Below are 17,695 nucleotides of genomic sequence, written 5' to 3'. Positions count from 1 at the left end.
ACAAATAAAGAAAATCATATATAAACCACAGTTTTATTGTTTCTGTTTAATCTAAATTAGGATTGGTTGGAAACAAAATTATATCGTACAGTCCCTGGATCAGCTGATGATGTTGTGTATCCACTGTGTGTAGCTGGAGACCCTGGTGTAGACCCCCGGGAACCTGCTGTCCCCACACTGCTTCCCCCACGACACTACACCTGTCAGGTGCCACACCCCCTGTTCCACGCAAGCGAGGGGGCCTCCAGAATCGCCCTGATGAAAAGCCATATGGAAGTTGATCATTCGTAGGTCCTTATTTGCACTGAACTCACATACACATCTTGTATTAATTAAGTTCCACCGTTCCCCGTTATCGTTGCTCACAATATCAATCACTGGATTGTCTGGGCCAGACTCGATTGTTTACAGCCACGTCATATAGCTGGAATATTGTTGAGTGTGGCGTTAAATAAACAAACAAACAAAAAACAAACAAACAAACAAATCATATTATATAAGGCCATAACGTCGATAATGACCCTTCCAGAATAATAGATTGTCTATATCATATCGGGTCAATGAAGTAGACCTCTTCAACTCCCCACACCCCCTCCCAAATTACATGGGGGCATTTCATTACATCGAGAAAACACGACGATGTCCCTTCTAGAGTTCCTTTTGTGGGTTCCCACATGTTAGACAGCTGATTGAAATAAGCCATTCGAGTTAATGTGGTTTCATGAAGTAAGCATACCCTACACTGTCAAGGCACAGTCATGTTATTAGGCAAAAAACAATATCGATGTGACTTTAGTGAGTGAGTGAGTATGCTTTTAGCAATATTCCAGCAATATCACGGCGGGGGACACCAGAAATGGGCTTCACCCGGGTCTTCAGCGTGACGATCGAACGCTTTAACCACTAGGCTACCCGACCGCCCCGATGTGACGATAACCTTAAACTCACACAATCTCTAAGTTATTCATTACTCACTCACTCACTCACTCACTCACTCAATCACTCAATCACTCAATCACTCACTCACTACAGGCGACTGACCACTCACTACAGGCGACTGACCAGGTTGGGGCAGTTACAATGTATATCCCGGCTGATATGAAGTTATTCATTACTCTGAGCGCTCAATCGCTCGCTCGCTCACTCACTCCCTGCCTTCCTCCCTGCCTCCCTCCCTCCCTCCCTCCCTCCCTCCCTCACTCACTCACTCACTCACTCACTCACTACAGGCGACTGACCACTCACTACAGGCGACTGACCACTCACTACAGGCGACTGACCAGGTTGGGGCAGTTACAATGTATATCCCGGCTGATTGGGTGTCAGCGTTGCTCATAGTATTACCCACTGCTGGTCCAGAATCTTCCCGACTCAGTGACAGCATTCATAGCAATATAAACTGTACCTCGCAAGCGTCGTTTCCCCCTCCACCAGCACATATGTTGTTGTCGAAGATGGTGTAGTCAACGCCGGCGTAGTCCGTCCTACATTTAGCCAACGGTACAATGGACACACCAGCTTGCTTCAGATAACCGATGTCCTTGTTACCTTGACAAAAGGAACATTTATATTAGACACTAGTCTCACACAATACAGACATATAAGCTTGCTTCAGGTAACCTATGTCCTGGTGATCTTGGACACAGGAACATCACTGTTAGACACACGTCTCACATAATACAGACACAAAAGTGTACTTCATGTAACCGATGTTCTGGTGACCTTGACAAAAGGAACATTTTACATACGTACACACATCCGTAACACAAGTGTCAAAACGTGTGGTGTCAACCCGGGACAAGTGACATAGTTCAAATGTGCCTCTGTTCTACCGGCAAGGAATGGATGACCGATATGTGAGATGGATGTAAAAGCCCCTGCTATATGTACAGCGCCCGTAGACAGCTTGGCTTGTATACTGGAATGCAAACGGATCCACTGGTCGGGGAACAAATAAAACCGCATTTGAGCAGATACTAGTAGCTGGATATACTATGCTATGCTATGCTATGCTATGCTATGCTATGCTATGCTATGCTATGCTATGCTATGCTATGCTATGCTATGCTATGCTATGAGATATGATATGGTAACTTTCCTCACCATGAGTCTCTCCCCATCCAGACACAACACAGTCGGTGGCCGAGTTGGCTGTTTTGGGGAGACAAATCGGCCTGACGTTGTTGTTGAAGGCAAACTGGCTGTTGATGCGTATCAAAGCTATGTCATTTTGGCCAGTTATCTTCTGCAACGTTAAGGTGTGTAATGTTAATCTTGTCCAACATTAACATCGCGTGGTACTCATGTAATTTGAAATAAACATTATGTTTTCTACTCTATCAAAGACCTATTATTAGTTTCAAGCCTGGGTCTAGATTGTTTTCTGCCTGAAGTATATATGTTTTAACGTGAAGTGCTTTATATTCAGAACTTTCGGGAGTAGATCACATCAAGTCGTATCTTGTTAAGATTACATTCAGACATAATCAAACGAGTAATTCCCACCTGTTCCACTGGAGGCTTTTTCATATTCTTGAAGCTTGAAGAGGATTAGTCAATACATTCATCGACTGGTACGTTTTATTGTGCATTTGGTGAGAAAAAGTACGAGAATCTGTACTTTACTGAGAAAGTGTTATCCAAAATAAAACATTTGTTGTATTTGGTGATGATTTAACGAAAATACAGAATCGAAACAACCCTGTCTTCATTCCTTCTACAGCGTCTAAATGTCACTTCAGGATATTTTCCGTATATGACTTAACACAGTGAACCAGCGTTATGTTGATCGTAAAGCCAGGGTGTCGAAACGGCTTCTGATTGGGCGATGCATCTTCCCGAGGCAAGGGAGTTCACTGACTTTAAAAGTCCAGATCCCACCTTTGCCGAACTAGGTTGGAATTATGAAGTTATATTTTGGGCTGGACTAACGAGTCTATGCATAGTCCAATCAAAATCGCGTAACGAAATCGACATCTGGTTCGTACACTGTCGTGCAGATTTCGGTCGATTGCAGGGTTTGCAACTCGGCGTTAACAGATATTTTCCAAATCTTTTTATGTTTTATAATCAAGATGCTCACGTGATTTGATTCACTTCCCGAAGCAAAACCTGTTTTATCGCAATACAGATTTTGATTATTGATCAGATCGTCTTGACTGGGCACCGCCATTTTGTTTGAAGCAAATACAAGTGATATGAGAGGTGTCATCTGATTGGCCAATAGGAGGGACATAGCAGGGACATAACTCGTAACAGCCCCGGATGGCGCTTCGATCGCGCTTAGAAATTCCAAGGCAAGGGTGGAAACTGGACTTTTACAGTCAGTTATCTCCCTTGCCTTGGAAAAATGCGGCGATATTGTTCGCCTTACATGATATATGGAGATACTGGTATTCGAGTTCACGATGTCTCGCTGTATATCTATATATATTACCAACATTAAACTCTGGATGGAGTAAGATGCTATGTATGCTGTAGTATTGCTCTGTCCCGTCATGGGCCTTTGTGTTGTACTCTCCCGCCCTCACCATGTAGCCTCCCGCGTTGTCCGCACTGGCAACAAGTGGAAGAAACACAATCAATACTATACTGAGTCAGATTAAAAATCCACATTTTTAAAAGTAATCCCATATATGATATACAACGGTCAAATGTATCAGAGAAGGTAATTTTTAATCATTAATGTCCAAAGAAGGATTTTAATTAACGGTGGTAACCATAGTTTGTTCCAAGCACCTACGGTACTCGGTAATAACATCAACAGTTTAAATCATAAGTCCCAATCTGAAGTTCAGTAGCGTGTATGGCCACCATGTGCGTTGGCAACTGCCACACAACGCCTCCGCATGGACCTTGTGATGCTTGTGAACACATGACTGGGAAGACGACGCCATTGTTGCTGCCATATGGTGCCAAGATCTTGCACATTCTGTGGTTGGTTCTGGAGAGTGCGCAGACTTCTGCAAAGAGCATCCCAGCATTAGGGGTCTGGCATTGTCTGGCATTGTCGTGTTGGAAGATCAAACCGGGTCCATGTGCTGCCATTAAAGGCAGAGGTTCTGGTGCCAGTACCTGGCCGCGGTAAGCAGCAGCGTTGATTTTGCCACGGATGACAAGAAGCCTGGAACGTGCATTGCCACAGAAAGCACCCCACACCATGACACTTCCACCTCGAAATCTGTCAACTTCCTGTACACAACACTGGGCGTAACGTTCATGACGGCGCCTCCACACCCTCGCCCTACCATCAGCAAATCGAAGATTAAATCGGGATTCATCACTGAAGACGACTTGATTCCAATTCCTCTGAATCCATCGTAAGAGTCTCTGTGCCCACAATTGACGTTGACGTCTGTGTAATTGAGTCCCGCAGTATGGCCGTCGTGCTTGAAGGTGAGCAGTTCTCAGACGGTTTCGAACAGTTTGCGCACTCAGTCTACCCCTAAACAGTTCATTTCTGGTTGATGTAGCCGTCAAAATCGGTTACGGAGGTGACGTAAGACAAGTTGACGATCCTCTGCATGTGACGTCACACGTGGTCGACCTGGCCGAGGGCGATCAGCGGTGGTACCCGTTTGCTGTAGACGCGTCTGTAAATCGTAAACAGTCCGTCGACTACAACCAATCGTCCTTGCGACTTCAGCTACGGACGTTCCCGTCTGCAACATGCCGATGGCACGTTCACGTTGCACATTTGAAAGGCGTGGCATGACAAATGGCCGTAAAGACTTTTGTTTTCTTGTGTTTTTCTTTTTTTGTCAATGACTGCTAACCAGTATGGCTGAAAACACGTGCGGTATTATGGCCACGTGACCAGTTGCACGTGAAAAAAACACTTTTGCCACTATAGTGCTGTGCACATGATTTTGATCGATTCACCTGCACAAAAACGGGTGTTATCTGAAGACAATACGTGGCCATTACTGTTTACATACACAATAAGGGCCCACAATGATAACTGGTCAAAATGTTAAAATTTTAAGATTGTGAAGTTTTTAATTTGGTTCAGTATAGTATAACATACGTTCCGAATAAACAATTACAAAAATGAATATAATTTGCTTTGAATATTGGTAATACGTTGCCCTACATATGGAATTTGTTTTACTTAGCCATATGTTTATGTTTATTTGTTTATATCAAAGACCTCTATATCCAACTCAAATAAAAGAAGTTAACTGCCACTTGAAAAATTGAACTTCCCCCAAAATATTACAAACGTTTTCAAAACGTTTCTAAGCTGAAAACATAAGCCAAAACACTGCAAAATTAAAGAAAAAAAAACACGACTATGATACACGGTGGTGGTAAAAAAAAGAGAATACAATAATGGCTATTCGATGGTGATGTATTTGATACAGGTACATGTATCATACCTCTAGTTGTGTTTGGATACCGTTTGTAATTTTTGGTTCAAGTCCAAAGCTACTTCTTGCTCCTTCATCAGGTGAATGCTAAGTAAGTGCATACAGTACTAAATATATATCATGATGTTCACACAAGACAAGGTGGGATGAATGTACATGGATAACAATATAATGACGAAGCCGATGGGATAGGATTAATGTATAAAATCACTATAAAAAAGTGTCATGTATTCATGTACTCCCAACTTCTAAATGCCTACCTGAGACAAATATGTATCACTATTTTAATGAACTGAAATGAATTTTAGGTTTTCTTAGAAATAATGTTAATTGAAGACGTACTGTTGCATGCAATGGGCAGCGGTGAGGAGCCACGTATTCGCGATGATTGCTCCCGAGCAGGCATATTTGTCGTTATACGTTATAAAAGCCTGTGAAGAAAGGAAGGGCATATTAGTGTGGATAGCTTTAGCATGTGATTTTGAAAAAGTGACTTTAGTTTGATCCCAAATACCACTGGATACTGGTACACCTAAGGGACGCAACTCTGCATAGCGCATGTCTACGCCTTCGCCGACTTATTACAAAGGTGAGTCCACTTCTTCCGACATTACACACTAACTATATACTGTAACATGAAACAATGAGTGAGTGAGTGAGTGAGTTGGGTTTAACGCCGCTTTTAACAGTATTCGAGTTATATCGCGGCGTGTCAGCTTAATGTGGGAGGAAAGCCCGAAGTGATGCAGGTCTCAGACGTTTACCACTTCGGTGAACCCACGAGCACGGGTATGGTGCTGACAAACCTAGAAACATAATCGGGGCGAACCGGGATTCGAACCCACAACCATAGGTTTCTGGCGTGCCCAAGGGACACAACTCTGCACAGCGAATCGCGGCGCCTTAGACGACAGGGCCATCCGTGCCCCCCAAGGTTGATGAAGGTCATTTACGTTTGCTTTATCCAAAATTGCTACTCCACCCACCTGCCATGGCCATTCCCCGGGTACAGACCGCGACCCCCCGACGATTCTCCTGCCGATGATGTGCCCACCAAGCACTCTAGTTCCGCATTGTGCTAGGGGAAATAACTCTGATAAGACACTCGGTGTGAAGGCGTTCAAAGATGCAACAACCTACACAATCTTATTCACTTCAAGATATCATATGAACGGGTCGGGGTAAGATAGTGAGACCCTACATCAAGTTTTTTCTAGATAATTATGTTTTGTGGGTTGCAAGGTCCAGTATAACAAAAGAAACATGAGTTATTCCCCTTTGCTGGTTAGGTGCAGAATTGCATCATCTCCATATTTGTGATAAGTCACATGTATGTAGAGCCATCTTGGCAAGACCGTGACAAGCCACAAAATCATGGCCGAACGCATGCTGTCTGAAGAGGATGTTTTGAGAGAAATCTCAGGTCTGAGTGAAGACTAATATTTTTTTATAAATTATCAAACTTTGAAAATCATTTATCTCAAAAGTAGGTTTGTGTGGATTATCACTATGTTACCCCGACCCATTCTTATTTCACGCATGAATACAAGCCAAAATAGGGAATAAATGACATGTGTATGACTTACTTGGATTGCTATACTGGATGGATTGTGTTCGAAAAGCAGTTGCTACATCTGTCGAGAAGAAACAGTGCGATAAATGACATACATGTACGAAGTCCTTCACCAGCGAAGAATATGTTGTAAATAAGGGATCGTGGTATACCCTGACACTTCATTCTGTGGATTTTGTCTTTGCACGCATTTGTCTGTTCCTGTGGTAATATTGTTTATGTAGGTTTGAATTGAGTGAGTGAGTGAGTGAGTGAGTTGGGTTTAACGCCGCTTTTAACAGTATTCCAGTTATATCAGCTTAATGTGGGAGGAAAGCCCGAAATGATGCAGGTCTCAGACGTTAACCACTTCGGTGAAACCCACGAGCACGGGTATGGTGCTGACAAACCTAGAAACATAATCGGGATTCGAACCCACAACCATAGGTTTCTGGCGTGGCCAAGTGACGCAACTCTGCACAGCGAATCGCGGCGCCTTAGACGACTGGGCCACCTCAAAACGGGATATAACACATGCAGGTCTAATGATACAGCATAAGATAGTGCAAGGGGTCACCTATTGTAGGGTGTGTCAAGGGATGCTGTCCAACACAACACAGGTGGGTGTGGCCATGTTGATGATGGCAGTCGGCGGACCGAAATATATGATGGCAATCACTGTGATGAGAAGAGCAGATTCCGCCGTGTTGTCGACACTCATCTAGAATCAGGCATAGTTATGAATATTTCAGCTTCATTATCATAAAAGTAAACTAAACCCGTGGGACGATTCCTGGGTAGACGAGGTCCCAAATACCCCAAGAACCGTCTTTAATGAGTGAGTGAGTTGGGTTTAACGCCGCTTTTAACAGTATTCCAGTTATATCGCGGCGTGTCAGCTTTATGTGGGAGGAAAGCCCGAAGTGATGCAGGTCTCAGACGTTTACCACTTCGGTGAAACCCACGAGCACGGGTATGGTGCTGACAAACGTAGGAACATAATCAGGGCGAACCGTGATTCGAACCCACAACCATAGGTTTCTGGCGTGCTCAAGGGACACAACTCTGCACAGCGAATAGCGGCGCCTTAGACGACTGGGCCACCCGTGCCCCCCGTCTTTAATGAAGACAGGGGTTATAATGTGTAACCTCGTATCCTCGTATCCCAATAACGTGTGTCACCTACCACTAATTGACCAGTCCGAATCGATTACCTGTATTCCTACTTGGTGCAGCCTGAATATTGCTTCCTACGGCTAACAAGAACACTGACCCACAGTAACCTTTTGTCTAAACTTGTGCATAGCTTTATCATTAACGTATACACACCAGGACAGAAACAGGCTAACCTGCAAATGTCCCCCGATCACACAAACACCAGGACAGAAACAGGCTAACCTGCAAGTGTTCCCCCCGATCACACAAACACCATGACAGAAACAGGCTAACCTGCAAGTGTTCCCCCCGATCACATAAACACCAGGACAGAAACAGGCTAACCTGCAAGTGTTTCCCCCGATCACACAAACACCATGACAGAAACAGGCTAACCTGCAAGTGTTCCCCCCGATCACACAAACACCATGACAGAAACAGGCTAACCTGCAAGTGTTCCCCCCGATCACACAAACACCAGGACAGAAACAGGCTAACCTGCAAGTGTTCCCCCCGATCACATAAACACCAGGACAGAATCAGGCTAACCTGCAAGTGTTCCCCCCGATCACACAAACACCAGGACAGAATCAGGCTAACCTGCAAGTGTTCCCCCCGATCACACAAACACCAGGACAGAAACAGGCTAACCTGCATAGTCCATGATACCAGACCAGATATTGGTACCACCTGGGGTGAGAAAATCTCAGTATGATTTTTTGAAAGTCATATATCCATAGATGAAAAAACCCTTTGAAAGCAATCCGGGACTCACAGCTTAGTGGTAGTAATCACCACATAAAGGGGGACCCCAGAGTCGAATCCACGGGACTAGATTTCAGGGTAGGGGAAACCAGAAAGTGGAATAACTTTACAAGCAATAGTCATATGGTGAAGTATGACCACTCAAAATGTTGGTAACCTGATGCTCTACATGTTGGCTTAAAATATTATCACCTACCGGAAAATATATTGCAGATGCCACACCATTGGGACTTTCTTAACCCAAATGGGCTATGATTGAAGCCAAGCAGTACCTAAGTCTGTTTAAAGTCTGATAAAAGGAACTTTATTGTCTTTTATGGTGTGGTACAGAACGGTTTTTGGTACTTTTTAAAACGAATGTCATCATGCGCTAAAAAATGTAAAATTGTATGAGGTTGGGCTGCTAGAAATAAGTTCACATGAATTTATAACTCTCAACTCCAAATTATAAAGGCCATGTGCTAGATGTAGTCAGAAGCTGTTTTGAAGATACATTGTTCTGGTTTTGGGGGGCTCACAAGATTAAACTGAAGGTCAAATAGGGGTCAAATTGGATATGCTAACCGCAGTAACATGAAATGCGGTTATCTGTTGCATAATGAATATTAATATTTGATAAGATCATACAATTAGACACAAAATCTATTTTTATCACATAAGTGTTAGAAACTTAAGTCTTGATTATTGTAGACCAAAACAAGGGTGGTCACATATGAGTCTACATTGTACACTGTTGATTACTCATCATCTGGACCATCATCGCTTCAAATTCAACCTCGTCCTAAACTTGCTGATTGCTACTTGTCTGTAATTTGCAAAGGTATGTCTATTTCATGTTATACTGAAGGCAGGTACAGCTCTCCTCTAAGCCCTTCTTTAAACAGTTACATGCAACCAATTCCATCACTGTCGCAGGAGCAGGTGGTGCACCTACCCAGACAATAACCAAGGCCCCACCCTCCTCCTTCCAACCATGACCAACAGGAAAAGCCTCCATGCTCCTTTTCCATACTTGATAATTGTTCCTCTTGCAATGGTTCTGCGGTGAAGAGGCGCAAGGAGGAAGCTTCCAAGTTTCAGCTTCCTTTTTCTTTGCGCTAAAACAGGTTGAACAGCAATTCACTTCTCAATAAGTGTCCTTGTGCTGTATAGACAGCACATTTGTGACTCTAGTGCCTTGAACAGCTGTGGTGAAACTCTCCAGCTTCTGCCTACGCAAGTCAATGTGTTGCTGTGTATGTCACTGGTGAGTAGCCTGAGGGCTGAAACCTTTCCTCTTCCAGTGAAGCAGCTGACGGTATCACAGCTTGTAAACGGGATTGCCTAAAAGTCGGTCAATTACGCAATACATATCTCATCTTCAACATCTTTGTTGTATGATAGTTTGTTACAGCAGAATGGTGTCCCTTGGGCACGCCAGAAACCTATGACAGTGTGTTCGAATCCCGGTTCGCCCCGATTATGTTGTCAGCACTATACCCGTGCTCATTGGTTTCACCAAAGTGGTGAACGTCTAATACCTGCATCACTTCGAGCTTTCCGCCCACATCAAGCTAACACGCCGTGATATAATTGGAATTATACTATTCAAAGCGGCGTTAAACCCAACTCACTCACTCCCTACTCTTGTGTACGGTTCCGTTTGATTAACTGGGTTTGTGTTGTGATTACCTCCGGCTTAAATTTGAAGTATGTTTAGAAGAATGTTACTATGTTCAAGCCAAACATCGTGAATATATCATGCAACCGAATCATTTTTCAGGAGAATAATTGCAAACTAAGGGCCAACATATTGATTTCCAATGTATCCAGAAGCAAAGAACTTATTCGGGTGTGTAATCTCTGCAGGAAGTTAAAACAACTGTCAATACAATAAACCATGCAGAACCATAAACCGCCGTATGAAACGGTATGAATCATACTTTACATACAGTGAACTACTTGAAACTGTGCTCAAATCTGCACAGCAAGCACCATACATGTGATTGTGAAGACAACTTATTACAAATATCTGATATCAAACCCGTTGTTTTACATGTGTTGTTTATTGAACAAAGTCATGCTTCATAGAAGCCTGGTATCTAATCGTGTTGAACAAAAATTTGCAATAGCAGTGTGAAGGGAGAACGATTGAGTGCGCGTTACATGCTTGACCTTAATTCCTCCCTGGAACCATTCTCGCTGGCTGCCTGAACAACATACGATACATTGCAAAGGTAGTGCGCAAAAGAGCTATCGGGTAAGGGAGATAACCACTCACTCTCAGTAATACAGCTTGAATAAGATACGATGTACAGCATTGCAAGGTCAGGCGTGATAAAGCTCTATACTACAGATACAGCTAAAGAAGATAATCGCTCAATGCCTAATAAAGTCGATATATTTAATTTAATATCATAGATACAAATATGAAATTTTGGAGTCCGATAGTCACGTGTTGTTGTTGTACAAAGGCATTGAAAACTGTTCATTGTCACAATTGTCTCAATCACCAACTGTCAATATACAAAACAGAATAATTCATCAAGATGACAGTTTTCATGTAAAGATTACGTATTTCTAAGCAAATTAAAGATACATATATCTAGTTGCTTAGAAATACTTAATCGTTACATAGAAACTGGCATCTTGATGTATGTATTGTATCGATAATGTATTGTATATTGACAGCTTGTGATTAATTGTTACCAGATGGCTCCACCTGGGGTAGCAGACGACACACTTTCCAACAATGGGGAACAGGGTAAAAATATGAGTAGGCTGGTTATCATCGAGCTAACGACTCACCAGTCTTAGATGTATTGAAAAAACACACTCTTAATTCTCAACCTTATCTAATGTTAATTCAACAATTTATCATATACTTAGCAGTGGGATATTCTGTTAATAATCTCTCATAATTCTATTGAATTGTTCTGTACATTCTATCAATGTTTATTTGTACAAAGCTGTTTTATTTATGTACAGAAGTGAGATATTAATTGTCTGTCTACAATGTATACCTACAATTAAACCGATTACACACAGAAGCTTCACTTTGAGCTCCTTGTTTTCTTTAAATACCGCGATCTGAGACACTATAAAGTGGTATTTAGGTAGACATAATACTTGTCTATAGATGTAAACACATTTGATGTTACATCAGTGATGTTTAAGTTGATTTTGACAGCCCAGGCCAAGTCGGACCAAACACAAGCCAAACACTTCTCATAGAGACTATGTTGAGAATGTAGAGGGAAAAGGGCTTCACTTTGAGCACCTTGTTTTCTGTAAATATCTGAGACACTATGAAGTGGTTTATAGTTAGATATAATACTAGTCTTTAGATATAATGAATGTTAGCAACTTTAGAAGTGCCAGGACAGTTCTTAACACGTGTCGTGTCAGCCCTATGACATTCGCGAATATCCACTTCCAGAAAACATCCTGTGTTGGTTTAACATGAATTAGTAAAGGTTAATTAGGGATGCCCAACACGTTAATTAATGAAAGAAGAGTAGTCAAAACACTGTCGTTTCCTGCCCTAGGCATCACACCCCTACACGCTAAGGTCGGTGAGAAACTTTCTCATCAAAGAAAACACAGTCAAGACACTGACTTTTCTACGAGGACTCACGGTATGCAGTCATAATTATCAGTTTATTACATTGTTGAAGATGCATTTCGATTCAAACTTAATTAAATGAGCAAAACTATACGTTTGTGGACATTTGCGATCTGCCTAGATATGCACGTTTCGTTTTATTATTCTGCAATCCATTTTTAGTATTAGCCACTGGCCCGGCCCGGCCCGACTTTTCTTGGCCCGACTCTTGGGAAATCCCCTTGTAAACACCTGCAGTCCCAGAAGGTCTGCAGATTTGTCAACGCCTTGCGTGTCAGCAACCTTCTGGACGTCAACATATACATTTCATGTCCTGGTTCTACCCTTCATGTAAATTGAGGATGGTAGCTGTGATGGTAATGCCAAGCCAATAATAAGGACATACGCATCGTATCAGACACACTCACAACTGTAGTAAAGCCAGAATCAGTACAGCGCTTCGCATGAAGGAGGAGCCTGCTGTCTGCCTCTTCTTGGCTTCATCTGAGGGCTTTACATTGTTGACTGGCTCCAACGTTAGTCTTATGCAAGTCTGCTTCTCCGTTCATCTTCACTCCAGCCAGTAACAAGTACTTAAATCAGGTGTGCCTTGTTCTCTAGGTTCAGGACATTCACTGTATGACCCAATGTTCGGGTGCAAGGGTCCTGAATGGTATACCATGCTGGGATCCTCTGTTGGCTCTCTCTGCATCTTTGATTGATTCCTCTTGATAAACATCAAACACCATGTCAGTATACCCACAGGATATTCCTTCTCGCAAGGCTTTAGGAACTTCAGTATGCGACATATTTAGATCCGCCAATTACTCTGTACTTTGCAGTAAGGTAATGTCTGCTGATGGCTCCAGGCTTCAGACAGAAACCTTTGGTGCCTCGTTGTGCCTTCTAGGTACAAGATATCGACAATATCGAAGTGTGACATCCAAAATTGGTGATGAACATCATTCTGATCCTGGTAGAAATACTCTGCCAGAGATATAAACTCTGGAGTGCTAAGTGCTTCAAAGAAGGTATCCTGGCATATGTCTTGTCAAAACGCATTGATCGTCTCTTTTATCTTTATGGAGGCTTTCCATCAGTTAAACCCATTCCAAACAAGCCGTTGCAGTGCCTCATATAGCAATTTGTGGAATCTAACAGCACGGTTGTATCTTCAACCGTCAAGTACACCTTCAACAGAACCTTCAACGATCACTTCAGTTTCTATGCAGAGGTCTCTTAACCCAGTTTTTCTACCACACCAAACAGTGTGTACACTGTGTGAAATACGCCTAACCTAGGAACGATTCAGAGAATAGCTTCTTCTGTTTCAAAATGTTTTCAGTGGCCTTTGCATACAATGCCTGGTCGCAAACCAAAACAATGCTCCCAAGGGCTAGTGACGTTCTGATCTTCTGGGACTGACACAAAACCTCATGGACAGTAAGTGGAAAGCCAACCACAACTTTAACATGGACATGAATATTGAACCCTTTCAAGCTGCTCGCAGTCTGGTTTCTGAACAATGCAACCGAGTTATCATCCATAGTAGGGTTTTCTTGTTCACCCCCTGTTTCAGTTCCATGTCGTCTACTTCAATGTTATCACGAGGTGGCGGACCAGCTCATACACAAGCATTGTAGATAGGAAGCTGCGACTTGACAACCTTGATAGTTCCATGCTTCTGTGTTGGTTCATTCAGGACATCCTTCAAATGCTGTGGACCACTCACCTTTTGCTGCACGTTGATTCCATTACTTAGTGTGATGTCCCTCCTCCACTTAGTGTCTCTTCAAGTCAGTCGATGTTATCAAACGCCAATGTTACTTGGACATTTGGTTGTATGCATCCTGGTAGTGTAACACTTTCTTCGCTCAATGACAATTTATGAAGACAGAGTGCTGTGTCATTCTCCTCAATTGGGGAGTATGAAACGCCATGTCCAATTCGGTTCAGAATGCGAATTAGTTCCACACACCCAGTGACTAATTTCGCAACATATGGCAGCAGGATTTGTTTTTTGAGTTTCACCTTGACCCACATTTTGCCATCACAATGTCCTACCCTATAGAGTCTGCTAATATGGTCTGATACACGAATTGATGTGGTAGTGTCTCAAGTTAAAACTCATTTTCAAGAAGAGGTTTAATGATGCAGGAATGTAGACAGATGCATTTTTCATTTCTGTTGATACTGTTGGCCAAGACCTTGTAACATCTTATCCCTTGACTTCATTTCTAAGCATAAAAAATACATTCATCATCATTGTATCAAAATGAGAAGTGCTTTGCTTGGCAGCTAGGAGCTGTTCCTTCAACTTCTGGTTTTCTTTGATTAGCTCAGTCAATGTTTGTCAGGATAATCCGAAGGTTTGCTTTTCTCATCAGGTATCATATGGATACTCTTCAATTTGAGTATATGTTAGGTCAAGGTCGCACGAAACAGAGTCTGTGGAAGCTGCAGCTGCACTAGATTTGGCTTGTGGCGTCTTTCCAGGCTTAGTGTATAGCCAGAGCGATGGAAACCTCCTTCAGCAGCGACTTCAAAAACATTAACTGCTCCCTTTTGAAAGAAACGATAGATGAGAGTTATCTCTCTTGAAAAGCAGACAACACTGTCTGGATTCCTTTTTAAGAATGTTTAGTACCGGTAATGTGACTTGGAAAATGTGTATTTGATCATTTAAACTTTCCTATATGTTAAGTAGAGTTAAATAATAGCAACTGTTTTCCAATAGAAAAAAGGATTATATGCACACATAATGCTTCTGGCTCACATCCCTGTTCTTGTTCTTATGAGGAGGCCATTGAAAGCGAGCAGTCAGTGTCTCAAAATTCAACTTTAGTACAAAACATTAATTTAAGTTTGTCTTTTCTTTTGCAGAATAAGGGTCCCTTCTTATTCTAACTCAAAGGGTTATATTTTGTAATATATTCAGGTTGAAACCGAGTTCATATATGGTACTAGATGGCATTCTTATTGGATTAGTGGTAACCAAATTACATCAAAATGTAACTTGACCATCATCTGGTTATATATAGGGCATGACTATGAGCAATAGGAGTAGTTTTTTTATCAAAACATAATGACAGTTTTCAGGAAGTTCAACTTCATACAAATCTTGTATGCTTTTAGCGCAAAACGACATTTGTCTTAAAGTGCATCAAAAACCGTTCTTTACCACACCACAAAAGATAATAAATTTCACTTTTTTCAGACTTTTAACGGACTTGGGTACTTCTTGGCTTCAACCATAGCCCATTTGGGCTAAGAAAGTCCCATTGTAGTGGTATGTGCAGTTTATTTTCTGACAGGTGGTAATATTTTAAGCAGAGGTCAAATGTTGTGACCTTTTGACCTCTGGTGACCTACATTTTTTTGACCATGTATTAGTCCTATATTACAAACCAACATGTAGAGCATCAGGTTACCAACATTTTGAGTGGTCATACTTCACCATATGACAATTGCTTGTAAAGTTATTCCACTTTCTGCTTTCCCCTACCCTGAAATCTAGCCCAGTGGATTGGACTCTGGGGTCCCCCTTTATGTGGTGATTACTACCACTAAGCTGTGAGTCCCGGATTGCTTTCAAAGGTTTTTTTCATCTATGGATATATGACTTACAAAAATTGAGATTACTGAGATTTTGTCACCCCAGGTGGTACCGCTTTAAAACATTTTGGAGTCTGGCTCATGGACTAGCAAGTGCTCCCCCCGATCACACAAACACCAGGACAGAAACAGGCTAACCTGCAAGTGTTCCCCTTGATCACACAAACACCAGGACAGAAACAGGCTAACCTGCAAGTGTTCCCCCCGATCACACAAACACCAGGACAGAAACAGGCTAACCTGCAAGTGTTCCCCCCGATCACACAAACACCAGGACAGAAACAGGCTAACCTGCAAGTGTTCCCCTTGATCACACAAACACCAGGACAGAAACAGGCTAACCTGCAAGTGTTCCCCTCGATCACACAAACACCAGGACAGAAACAGGCTAACCTGCAAGTGTTCTCCTCGATCACACAAACACCATGACAGAAACAGGCTAACCTGCAAGTGTTTCCCCCTATCACACAAACACCATGACAGAAACAGGCTAACCTGCAAGTGTTTCCCCCGATCACACAAACACCAGGACAGAAACAGGCTAACCTGCAAGTGTTCCCCACGATCACATAAACACCAGGACAGAAACAGGCTAACCTGCATGTGTTCTCCTCGATCACACAAACACCAGGACAGAAACAGGCTAACCTGCAAGTGTTCTCCTCGATCACAAAAACACCATGACAGAAACAGGCTAACCTGCAAGTGTTCCCCGATCACACAAACACCATGACAGAAACAGGCTAACCTGCAAGTGTTCCCCGATCACACAAACACCTGGACAGAAACAGGCTAACCTGCAAGTGTTCCCCGATCAAACAAACACCAGGACAGAAACAGGCTAACCTGCAAGTGTTCCCCGATCACATAAACACCAGGACAGAAACAGGCTAACCTGCAAGTGTTCTCTCCGATCATATAAACACCAGGACAGAAACAGGCTAACCTGCAAGTGTTCTCCCCGATCACACAAACACCATGACAGAAACAGGCTAACCTGCAAGTGTTCTCCTCGATCACAAAAACACCATGACAGAAACAGGTTAACCTGCAAGTGGTCCCTTGATCACACAAACTCCATGACAGAAACAGGCTAACCTGCAAGTGGTCCCTTGATCACACAAACACCATGACAGAAACAGGCTAGTCTACCTTTGATCATACAAACACCAGACCATTAGCAAGCTAATTGCAAATCTTCTCTCGATCACACTAACACCGGAACTGAAACAGACTAACCTGCAAGTTGTCTCCCGATCACACCAACGCTGAACAATATGGCCGCAATATAAAGAAGAAGGGCTGCCATACTGTTAGATACGTGTTTGAGCTCATCCACTTCGTGATTCACAGTATAGAGATAAGCACCTTTCACCGCTTAGTCTTTGAATACACTCAGAGTAATATATAAGATTACTGCATTAAACCAGAATTCAATGAACCAGTAAAAGATTACGGACTGAGGTTTTCCTGTCATTCTTTCATATATAAACTGATTAAAACATTATTGGGTGGACGAGTTGCTCCATTGCAATGCGGGGGCACGGGTGGCCCAGTCGTCTAAGGCGCCGCGATTCGCTGTGCAGAGTTGCGTCCCTTGGGCACGCCAGAAACCTATGATTGTGGGTTCGAATCCCGGTTCGCCCCGATTATGTT

The 17,695-nt window shown here is 42.7% G+C and overlaps 2 protein-coding genes across 3 annotated transcripts; both read right to left on the bottom strand.

The window, feature by feature from the left end:
* Nucleotides 1–99: 99 nt before the first annotated feature.
* Nucleotides 100–1,702, bottom strand: LOC125371648 (tryptase-2-like). The gene is made up of 3 exons (XM_048395468.1): nt 1,675–1,702; nt 1,406–1,548; nt 100–255 (listed from the first exon to the last, which is right to left on the bottom strand). The coding sequence occupies exons 1-3, from the start codon at nt 1,700–1,702 to the stop codon at nt 100–102; spliced, it is 327 nt and encodes a 108-aa protein (XP_048251425.1).
* LOC124143324 (prostasin-like) lies at nt 1,563–17,480 on the bottom strand. Of its 2 annotated transcripts, XM_048395260.1 has the most exons (8): nt 17,279–17,478; nt 7,499–7,642; nt 6,956–7,003; nt 6,356–6,447; nt 5,712–5,800; nt 3,441–3,555; nt 2,104–2,245; nt 1,563–1,918 (listed from the first exon to the last, which is right to left on the bottom strand). In XM_048395260.1, the coding sequence occupies exons 1-8, from the start codon at nt 17,346–17,348 to the stop codon at nt 1,881–1,883; spliced, it is 738 nt and encodes a 245-aa protein (XP_048251217.1). In that variant the 5' UTR covers nt 17,349–17,478; the 3' UTR covers nt 1,563–1,880. The 2 variants fall into 2 exon arrangements, with proteins under 2 accessions (XP_048251217.1, XP_048251218.1); XM_048395261.1 differs by lacking the exon at nt 1,563–1,918 and having other exon boundaries at nt 2,160–2,245; nt 3,437–3,555; nt 17,279–17,480.
* Nucleotides 17,481–17,695: the final 215 nt, after the last annotated feature.

This window comes from Haliotis rufescens, unplaced genomic scaffold (assembly GCF_023055435.1).
Source record: "Haliotis rufescens isolate VD_foot unplaced genomic scaffold, xgHalRufe1.0.p SCAF_14, whole genome shotgun sequence".
Lineage (NCBI taxonomy): Eukaryota > Metazoa > Mollusca > Gastropoda > Lepetellida > Haliotidae > Haliotis > Haliotis rufescens.
The sequence above is the reverse complement of the archived record's forward strand: the minus strand, read 5'-3'. Positions and strand labels throughout refer to the sequence as shown.

Excerpts from the sequence above, each read along its gene's own strand:
- LOC125371648 (XM_048395468.1), bottom strand. The coding sequence starts at position 1,702 with ATGAAGTACACTTTTGTGTCTGTATTAT. Across the intron at positions 1,549-1,674 it reads CACTTTTGTGTCTGTATTAT|GTAACAAGGACATCGGTTAT; the intron begins GTGAGACGTGTG and ends CCTTTTGTCAAG. Across the intron at positions 256-1,405 it reads GGGGAAACGACGCTTGCGAG|GGCGATTCTGGAGGCCCCCT; the intron begins GTACAGTTTATA and ends GCTTTTCATCAG.
- LOC124143324 (XM_048395260.1), bottom strand. The coding sequence starts at position 17,348 with ATGGCAGCCCTTCTTCTTTATATTGCGGCCATATTGTTCAGCGTTGGT. Across the intron at positions 6,448-6,955 it reads CATCCAGTATAGCAATCCAA|CACAATGCGGAACTAGAGTG; the intron begins GTAAGTCATACA and ends TATTTCCCCTAG. Across the intron at positions 1,919-2,103 it reads TGGATGGGGAGAGACTCATG|TATACAAGCCAAGCTGTCTA; the intron begins GTGAGGAAAGTT and ends TTTGCATTCCAG.